Here is a 9734-nt window from a genome sequence, read left to right as displayed (position 1 = left end):
GTCTGGTATCATATGTAAAACAGAGCCCCTATTTTTCATTGGTCTTGTCACACCTCTCAGTCGAAACTACGGTTGCCAAAACCATGCCCTTCTCCCATCCCATCCTCATGACTTCTGGCTCCACCAGCTCTAAGCCACCCTGAGGTCTCCTGCCATCTTCCATTACTCTACCCTTGATTCTCCCTTGATGCTCATACTTTCCAAAGTGGGTGGTTTCTCCAGAACCCAGCTAAAAAAAACTACAGTGCAAAAATATTTCACTTCCAAATCAACCATGAGACAGTCTTCTCAAACAGCCCAGATGGTGCAGAATACAATAAATACACAATAAATACAGCTCACCGTTATGTGGCATGTGGACATCCCTTCCAAGTGAAAGCATAATCTTGGCACACCTTATTGAGACATAGACCCAAAATGACTATAAAAAGTTGTTATTTCAGGACTGACTGCTGATCTTGACCACAAGGAATAAATCTTCAAGGGAAAAGTGGATATAATACTCAGTTATCAGTACAAATATACATTACTCTGGATCTCATTTTGGTCTTGGATGACTGAAGTCGAGTGAGAAGTTTTATTTCCATCTGAAGAGGATAAACACAATGGCAAACACTATGTCCATCAAAAGAATGTCTAGTGATGGACTATAGTCTGTGTGGCATTGCTTTGTTTGCAAAGAGATATGAATGTCCCAAGTTTGATTAGTTTTCACCAGAAAGATGTAACTATGCCTACTTACCTTGGTGTCAGGGGTGGAGTATCTCCTCCCCTGGTAGCCTCAGAGGCAAGAAAAATAAACAGTTTGTATTTTATGGCTTTTTATTCAGTCATCTGGTTGCAAGACAAAAGATCCATGTCTCCACACATAGATTTTGGCTACTCTGAGCCTCTCTTCTTCATTCCCCAACAATATCCTGAAAATCTATGGGAAGTCCCAGGAGTCATACTCCTTTGAACCCTTTGTTCTTGAATGCGTAGGTATCCACAAGCCCTTGGTGAAGAAGGACCTTCCATACTCTCCAGGGAGGTCTCTGCTGGCTGCTAACTCCCCCCACCCTCCACTGTCTCGTAGCTAGGCCACTTCTTCACGCAACTGTGAAGCAGTCCTGTCTCCTTCTCCTTCTGAAACTGCTGGAAATGGGGGGGGGGGAGGCGCAAAGCTTCCCCCCTCCTCTTCTTAGAGGAGCCAATCAGACCCAGGGCTCATTTCCCATTCCTCTGTTCAGTCCAGTCCCTGACACTGGGTGAGACTATCTCTGAGCTGATTTGCAAACTTCCCCAAGTCTACATCTCCTAGCTTGAATAGGCAGGTGGTATCCAGAAGTGAAACATTTTGGCCCTACCTGTTGCTAAGGCCCTGCACCATTTTGCAAATCCATCATCTCAACCCTTTAGATCCTCAGCTGAAGCAAAGATTAAAATAAATGGAACTTGTGGGGATGTTTACCCATTACCTCACCACCATTTTTGTCTTGCTCATACGTGGCACGTAATTACAACTGTAGACTTCTTGCAGCAAACATCACCTTTTTCTTCTAAAGCATTATATATACCAACAGTGGCCAATAAAATAATTTTTATAACTATTTATCGGATATAAACAACTTGTGTTCCATTTGGAAAAAATGGTAACTAGGATAAATAAATTTCTTATTCAACAATTAATGAATTTTATGTGGAAAATAAAATTGCAGTTTACATTCACATCAGATTTGGCAAATACATAGAACAGACCAACATGTTTTGTCCAAAGGTTGGGAAGTGCCTAACAGATTCCCAACTGTCTGAAAATATATTGTACTTTAGAAAAACTCTGTGCTCCAAGCTTGTTGACAATGATACATCTCTGGTCAGTATATAGATCCCATCGTTGTGTAGTGTACAAGTCAAATTAAGTCCAGATTTTGACGTGTTTTCTTTGAGGTAGAGCCATTCTCTGGTGGCAGTGTTATAAGACTGTACTGTTAACATGTCCTCATTCTGGCTAGATTTTTTTTTTGATCCCAGTTCGTGGATGCAGCCTCCAACAATATAGATAGTTTCCTCTACTGATAGCATCTGCTGCTTGCGGATATGGATGTCACACGATTCAAAGGTTGTCCAGTTGTCAGAGCTGGGACAGTACTGCAAGATATTCAAGTTCCGGTCTGCAACAGAGAAGATATTAAATACAGAAAACTTAAATTCAACTTATTTGTACACTGGGGCCTACAACACCTGGTGGTTAAAAGGTCTGATTTCAGGTCAGTTTTCTTTTTCAAAAATGTGGAGAAAGCTTGATTACTGTCCTCTGCAAAGTAGGCTGTTGCTGCACACTTTTCCTGCTTCTCTCTCATTTTCTACTCCCTACAATATCCGTTTTGTCTTCCTTTTGCCCTAGCAACCAGGATGTGTCTTTCCTGCAGTGGGTTCATCTGATATCAAGTACTCCCTAGAATTTATACTATGCAAATACACAAGCACACCACACAAGTGTGAGTGGACGTTAAAGAATTCAACCCACCCAACCAAACTTACTGTGCAAAATGTGAAAACTTTGCAAAGAGGCTTAGATGTGTCTCCTGAGACCAGGTTCTCATTATGAATTCACTGTAGAGTTAATTTACAGTACAATGGGATATATGTCTACTCAGAAGTAAGCTTTTCTAGTATAGAAATATGATTATGGGAAATATTTCACCTGTTCACATTCTGTCTGTCAGACATTTTATTACATATGTGGCCACTGGTTTATTTTTGGGCCCTCCACTGCATATGACAAAAAGCACTTGAAGGAGCTATGTATGTTTAGCCTGGAAAAGAGGAGACCGAGAGGAGATATGATAGCCATCTTCAGACATCTAAAGGGCTGCTACATGGAAGAGGGACCACGATTGTTTTCTCCTGCTCTGCAGAGTAGAACTCAAGGCTTCAAGTTATTAGAAATGAGGTTCCTACTAAGCATTCGGAAAAAACTTTCTGACAGTAAGAGTTATTCGACAGGTAGAATGGTCTCCCTTGGGAGGTTGTGGATTCTCCTTCCTTAGAGGTTTTTAAGCAGAGGTTGGAGGGCCATCTGTCATGGATGCTTTAGCTGAGATTCCTGCAATGCACTGGATGACCCTTGGGGTTCCTTTCAACTCTATGGTTTTATGCAAATTCATGTCATCTTTTCCATGTGAGTTGAAGGGCCCAATCACATATTCAGTGTACTGGTCTCAGAAAATCCTGTTGCCACCCTTGTACCTTTCATAAGAAAGTCAAACAGTCTGAAGGCTTCAGAAGACAAGAGATCAAGTCCTTTTCAGAGACTCACTTCATAATATCAATACAATGTTTAAAGGGAAAAAAAGATCAACAGGTTTTCAACCTCACAATACACCACACGCTGAATATCAGTCAACACTAATTCTCTTGCAATTTTTCTTAAATGTCCTGTCAAAGTCACACTCAAGATGGTGAAAGGAAAGGGTTGTTGTTTTACAACCTTTCAGTGTGTGTTTATCGCTTAAGTAACAGCTGTTTGACTTATATTGTAATACTAAAATAAGGTACAGTAGTACCTCGGGTTACATACGCTTCAGGTTACATACGCTTCAGGTGACAGACTCTGCTAACCCAGAAATAGTGCTTCAGGTTAAGAACTTTGCTTCAGGACGAGAACAGAAATCGTGCTCCGGCGGCATGGCAGCAGCAGGAGGCCCCATTAGCTAAAGTGGTGCTTCACGTTAAGAACAGTTTCAGGTTAAGTACGGACCTCCGGAATGAATTAAATACTTAACCTGAGGTACCACTGTATTTAAAACCAACCACAAACATTGCTATTAAAACACACTGCTTATTAAATTGAATACAGTCATATCTCGGGTTGTGAACGTGATACATGTGAGAGACACGTTTGCAACCCGCAGCGTTCGCAACCTGAAGTGCTGCATCTGCGCACGCGCATGACATCATTTTGTGCTTCTACGCATGCGCTGAAACCCGGAATTAACCCATTCTGGTACTTCCCAATTTGGCGCAGTCCGCAACCTGAAGACGCGCAACCCGCACTGTTTGTAACCCGAGGTATGACTGTATTGAACATGCCAAAGAGCATACAAGTGTTAAAATAACACTATTCTTTTCTAGTACTTGTCTTACCTCTTGTAGTGTAGCCTCCCATGACGTAGATCTTGCCCTGGCACTCACACGCTGAGAATTCTGCAAGAGGGGTTGGTAAGGATGCTGCAAAGTTCCACCAGTCGTGCTCTGGGCTGTAGCACTCAACATTGGAGAGGAATTGCCCACCAATGGCATACAACTTCCCACTAACAGCCAACAACTTGAAATTAGACCTACAGACAAAACAGTTGGAGAGTTAAATCATTGAATTATACTTTGACGTGCTTTTGAACTGCTAGGTTGGCAGGAGCTGGGACCGAGCAACAGGAGCTCACCCCGTTGTGGGGATTCAAACTGCCGACCTGTTCGGCAAGCCCTAGGCTCAGTGGTTTAGACCACAGCACCACCCGCATCCCTAGAGGAAATTAAACAAGCTAAAATAGGTAAAACGCCAGGGCCAGATGGACTATCAGCAAAGTAATAAAAACTTCAGGACTTTCTGGTACAACCACTTAAAGAATTAATGAATGAGATATTAGGGACTGGGGAGGTATCCAGAGTCCTGGAAAGAGGCCTATATTACACTGATTCCGAAGCAGGATACCGACCCACTTTTAGTTTAAAATTATAGGCTATTAAACAATGATGATAAACTACTTGCCAACATACTAGCCAACCGAATGAAGGGTTTTTTAAGTCGATTTAATCCATCAACATCAGGCAGATTTCTTGCCAGGCCACCAGATGGAGGATAATATAAGAAATATAATTGACATTATAGATTTGGGACATAACATCCAGATGGCAGATGTGAAATGCTATGGAAAACAGACTAGAAATTTATAGCAAGCTGTACACTGAAAGAAAATTATATGAAAATGATGTACTGGTGGTATTTGACCTCTACTAAGCTGGCAAAAATGTATAAAACAAGTACAAATACCTGCTGGAAATGTAAAGAAAAAGAAGGTAATTTTTATCATTTGTGGTGGACCTGTAAGGTAATAAAAGCTTTCTGGGAGATGATATATAATGAAATGGGGAAAAATGTTGAAAATAACCTTTGTTAAGAAACAAGAAGTTTATTAGGAATTACATTCCAAAAGAAGCAGTGTACACCTGCATAGAAATCCAAGTGGGAACAAACCCCATAGCCTTGTGGAGAGCAGCCAGGTAAAAATTACTGGTAGTGGAGATAAACTATTTATTTTTTTTACTTATTAAATTTGTATACTGCCCATAGATCTCAGAACAGTTCACAACATATATTAAAAACACGACACACGTTGTGATTGAAGTCTACTATAGGCCACCATCTCAAGGAGAAGAGGTGGGTGCTGCTATCTTCCTGAAAGAAATGAGAGCTGTTTCAGGGAAGGAAAGATGAGCAGTCCTGTGGAACCTTTACCCTACCAGCAGTTCTAAGTATGGGATCCCTAACAGTCCTGACAACTTCCTCTTTCAGAAGGAACAAGGGGATCATGAGTTGATCTTAACCAGTAAGACAGTTCTTTTAATGGGGCAGGAACTTTGGGAGGATGTGACCATGTAAGGCTAGAATATATGATCTTATGGAAAGCCAAAGCATAGTCAGATGTGTACCTCACAGAGTTTAGAATTACTAGGCAGGAACCCATGGCTGGATGTGCTTATAAGGAAAAGCTGACAGGGCTGCAAAAAGGCATAGCGAGGAGCTGAAAATAAAATGGACTTCTGCAATAAATGAAAGAGGACAATTCACTGAGAGCAGGCTTGTTGGTGGGGAGACAGTATCAAAAAAGCTAAAGCTTAGAATAAGCCAAGGCAAGCAAGGGGTCACGATACAAACAAACAGGGCATTTCCCCAGGAATTTCTGAAGGAAGGGGAAGAAGAAAGAAATTGTAGGCCTGGTGAAATGGGGTGAAATGTTAACAGGGCCACACCTACACTCAACTGCTGTATAGCTTCCATATTCTTCCAAAATGGGATTTTTTTTGGTAATCTCACATTAATGTGACTGGAGAAGGGTGACGATTGTCGTCCAGGGCAGGGCTGCCATTGGCAGGGAGAACAGAAAGTAGTGAAAATCAAATTCCAATGAAAAGGACCCAAAAAATCAGTTCAGTGTCACAGCATCTGTTTCAGCCTGGTTTCCTCACATACCAGAGATACCTTTGCAAGCCCAAAGTTATGTGGGAGATGCTCCAATTGCTGCTACTTTCCATGTATAGTTCATCCCTGCTGGGAACTGGAGCAGTGTTGGCCTTTGGAACCAAAAATGGTCATCTCTCCCCCCCCACACCACTCTAGTGAGGGCAGGGCTGGTAAGGGATGTGAGGGGGGAGAGCACAGTTTCAGACTCTCTCCACATACTGTTAATTATCTGAGTTATCAATCACTGAAGGTGGTTCAAATGTAAGCAAGAGTTTTATAAAAAAGTGACTTTCATTCCATACAGAATATTTGTTCTTTCAGCAGCAATGCGACTCTGAAAAGCAGGATGCATATTTGCAGCTTGTCGGGTGGGTGGGTGTCGCGTGGAGAGAAAAGGGTCAATAGTTTTGAGGCCTGACTTTGCTGACATTTGCAATTAGGTCACCCTGTACATTTCCACCCACCAATACAATTTCCCTGTTGAAAGCATCTGAGCTAGCCATGTTACAAAATGTGAGCAAACAGCCGTGACTTCAAATGGGCACCAGCAAACCTGCCTTGTTTTGTTTAAATTCAAGAGATTTAGACTAGAATAATATGAGGCTAATAGAAAAACCACAGTCAAAGGAGATTTTTTTTTAAAGAATAGTTTGCAGGTGGGAGACATGAGATGCAGATGTGCAGGAACAGCTAAGGGAGCTGGGCATGTTTAGCCTGGAGAAGAGGAGGTTAAGGGGTGATATGATAGCCATGTTTAAATATATAAAAGGATGTCATATAGAGGAGGGAGAAAGGTTGTTTTCTGCTGCTCCAGAGAAGCGGACACGGAGCAATGGATCCAAACTACAAGAAAGAAGAGTCCACCTAAACATTAGGAAGAACTTCCTGACAGTAAGAGCTGTTCGACAGTGGAATTTGCTGCCAAGGCGTGTGGTGGAGTCTCCTTCTTTGGAGGTCTTTAAGCAGAGGCTTGACAACCATATGTCAGGAGTGCTCTGATGGTGTTTCCTGCTTGGCAGGGGGTTGGACTCGATGGCCCTTGTGGTCTCTTCCAACTCTATGATTCTGTGATTCTAAGGTGAGAGGCTTATTTCTGTTGGGGAAATTAAAAGTGTAGTATTTGCCGTTTTCCACCTGCCTTTCTCACCAATGGAGGTCTTCAGAGGCTACAGCTGGAGCCCGACAGTGGAGGTCCACAATCAGGGCATGATGGAAGCAGCATTCCTCTGTTCAGTAGAGTAAAACCAATGGAAGGCAAGGTGAGCCACCAGTTTCGCAAATCTTTAGGCTTAATGAATTTGTCCCTTATCAAACCACTAGAAGTGGACCAACAATAAGAATGGGTAAAAGAACCCTTCACATTGGTTGCACTCTAATATATTTGGAGCACCAAAGAGACACAGGAAACAATTCCCTTATGTGAGAGACAAATGGCACACACCCTTCCTCCAGGACAAGGGCAGCCCAAGTGCCATATTCCCACAAGGGCAACCTTCCAGAGGCTGCATGCAAGTAATGGGTGGGGCCAGAGACAAAACCAAAGACAAAGCAATACACCACTCAAGCTCTACTGCCAAGAACGCAAAGGATGCAACTGAGAAGAAATCCCCTTTCTATGGCAGTTATTCTAAATATACACAACTTAAGACTGAAAATGACAATTTAGTAATTATTTGCTTCACCTGGGACAGGATCCTAATCATTTCCTCTTCCCAGCAGCTGGCTTGAGTAACATGTCTATAAATTTGCTCCTGTCCCTCCACAGTATCAGTGGCTGAAATGTGTTTTCTGAAATTAGGTTGTCCAGACACATGAGAAGTTCCAAAGGTGTCGCTGCACACAGCCTGCTGCCCCCACTAAACCGCCCAGGAAGTTGACCGTTTGAGTAGAATCAGAGCTGGATGGGATACAGGAAATCCAGAGCTAGAGCTCTAGCCTCTGCTTGAACACCCGCAGCAATGGCTTCTGTTGCACAATTGTTCCAACAGACAACCCTTCAGGTGTCTGAAGAGTGCTGTCATGTCCCCCACCCCACCTCAGTCTTTAGGTTAAACAAGCTTCCATACTAGGCCATTGTCTTTAATGCCATCCTCTAAACCCAACCTAATGTGTCTGATTTAAAATGTGGTACCCAGCACTGGATACTGAACTCCAGATGTGGTCCACTGCTGCAGAGTAAGTTGGAACTATTACTTCTCATTACTTGGAAACTGGTTCTATTTATGTAGCCTAAAATTACAAGGTTTTTCTTTTTCTTTTTTTGCAACAACAAAGAACATTTCCATGTGTATCCTGCAAAGTCAGGTGTCCACCATCCTACTGATATGTGGTTATTGTGTGTGTGCATGTGTAACATGGCATGCATCTCTGCTGAATTTGAGTTTGTTGGCCTAGGTTTCCATTCCTTTAAGAACTGCATTCCTGTCTTCTGAGGCGCTAGTTGTCTCTCCAATTTTGTGTCTTCTGCAAACCTGACCTCAAGACCACACTTAACCAGTTCGCTATTCAAACCAGCTTGGCTTTTCCACACCTCACACTGAAACATGCTTCCATTTATTCCACTCTGAGCATCTCGGGCGTTACCTTTTCTGGTTCATCGAGGCCACGGGGCTCCACTCGTTCAGGCAGGGGTTGTAGCAGTGCGCGGCCGAGATCTCCTGGCTGCCGAGCCGGTGGCCGCCCACCAGGAACAGGTAGTTGTCCAGCACGGCCGCGCCGTAGCCGCGCACGTTGGCCAGCTCCGGAGGCGGGCGGGCGGGCAGCGGGAGCCAGCGGCCGGCCGCCTCGTCGTACCTGCGCATGGAGCCGGGCGCGCCGCCCTCCTGGGGCCAGGCTCGGGCGAAGGGGCCCAGCGCCAGCAGGGCGGCCGCGCCTTCCGCGCGCCTTTCCCGCAGCTGCTGCCTCAGGGCGGCGGGCAGCAGGCGCCGGGCCTCGGGCCTGCGGAGCACCTGGTGGAAGCGCGCCGCCATGAAGGCCACGCAGGCGGCCTGCAGCTCCGGCAGCCCGTAGACCTGCGCCAGGTGGTGCAGCTGCAGGCAGTTGGGCAGCGCCACCTGCGCGGGCAGCCGGCGCAGCAGCGGGGTCACCTGCAGGTAGCAGGCGGCCTCCACCAGCGCCTCCGCCGCCTCGCCCTCGCCCTCGCGCTCCAGGCCGGCCAGGCGGGACGTGCCGATGAAGTCCAGCACCAGCTCCAGGCCGCGCGCGCGCAGCCCCCCGCGCAGCTCCTGCACCTCCGCCGCCGCCTCGCGCATCCCCGAGCGGAAGAGCGCGCCGAAGTAGTCGCTCTGCTCCCGCAGCTGCCTCTTGCCCACCGGGAAGCAGCGCTCGCCCAGCCGGATCTGCACCACCGCCTCCGCCTCCTCCTCCTCCGCCTCGCCGCCCTCCGCCATGGCCGCCCCGGGACGGGCCCGCCGCGCTCCGCCCCCGTCGGCCGCGCGCCGCGTTCCAGGCTGCAGGCCGGGCTGCCAAAGGCAGGAGTCTCCCCGTGGCGCCGGGCGGAGAAAGGCAAGGCCCC

At 45.7% G+C, this 9734-nt stretch overlaps 1 protein-coding gene across 1 annotated transcript; it reads right to left on the bottom strand.

Annotated features, from left to right (window-relative positions):
- Window positions 1-1574: 1574 nt before the first annotated feature.
- On the bottom strand, window positions 1575-9634 carry KLHL42 (kelch like family member 42). Its single transcript, XM_081913341.1, has 3 exons — window positions 8804-9634; window positions 4126-4319; window positions 1575-2150 (listed from the first exon to the last, which is right to left on the bottom strand). Exons 1-3 carry the CDS (start codon window positions 9607-9609, stop codon window positions 1705-1707), a joined length of 1446 nt encoding a protein of 481 aa, XP_081769467.1. The 5' UTR covers window positions 9610-9634; the 3' UTR covers window positions 1575-1704.
- Window positions 9635-9734: the final 100 nt, after the last annotated feature.

The sequence above is a fragment of the Podarcis melisellensis genome (genome assembly GCF_964234715.1).
Source record: "Podarcis melisellensis genome assembly, chromosome: 5".
NCBI classification, from domain to species: domain Eukaryota; kingdom Metazoa; phylum Chordata; class Lepidosauria; order Squamata; family Lacertidae; genus Podarcis; species Podarcis melisellensis.
The sequence above is the reverse complement of the archived record's forward strand: the minus strand, read 5'-3'. Positions and strand labels throughout refer to the sequence as shown.

What these genes read in the sequence shown, in the direction of transcription:
- KLHL42 (XM_081913341.1), bottom strand. Translation starts at nt 9,609, where the DNA reads ATGGCGGAGGGCGGCGAGGCGGAGGAGGAGGAGGCGGAGGCGGTGGTG. An exon ending in GCCTCGATGAACCAGAAAAG is followed by an intron (nt 4,320 to 8,803) that starts GTAACGCCCGAG and finishes TTTTGTCTGTAG; the next exon opens with GTCTAATTTCAAGTTGTTGG. An exon ending in GGGAGGCTACACTACAAGAG is followed by an intron (nt 2,151 to 4,125) that starts GTAAGACAAGTA and finishes TCTCTGTTGCAG; the next exon opens with ACCGGAACTTGAATATCTTG.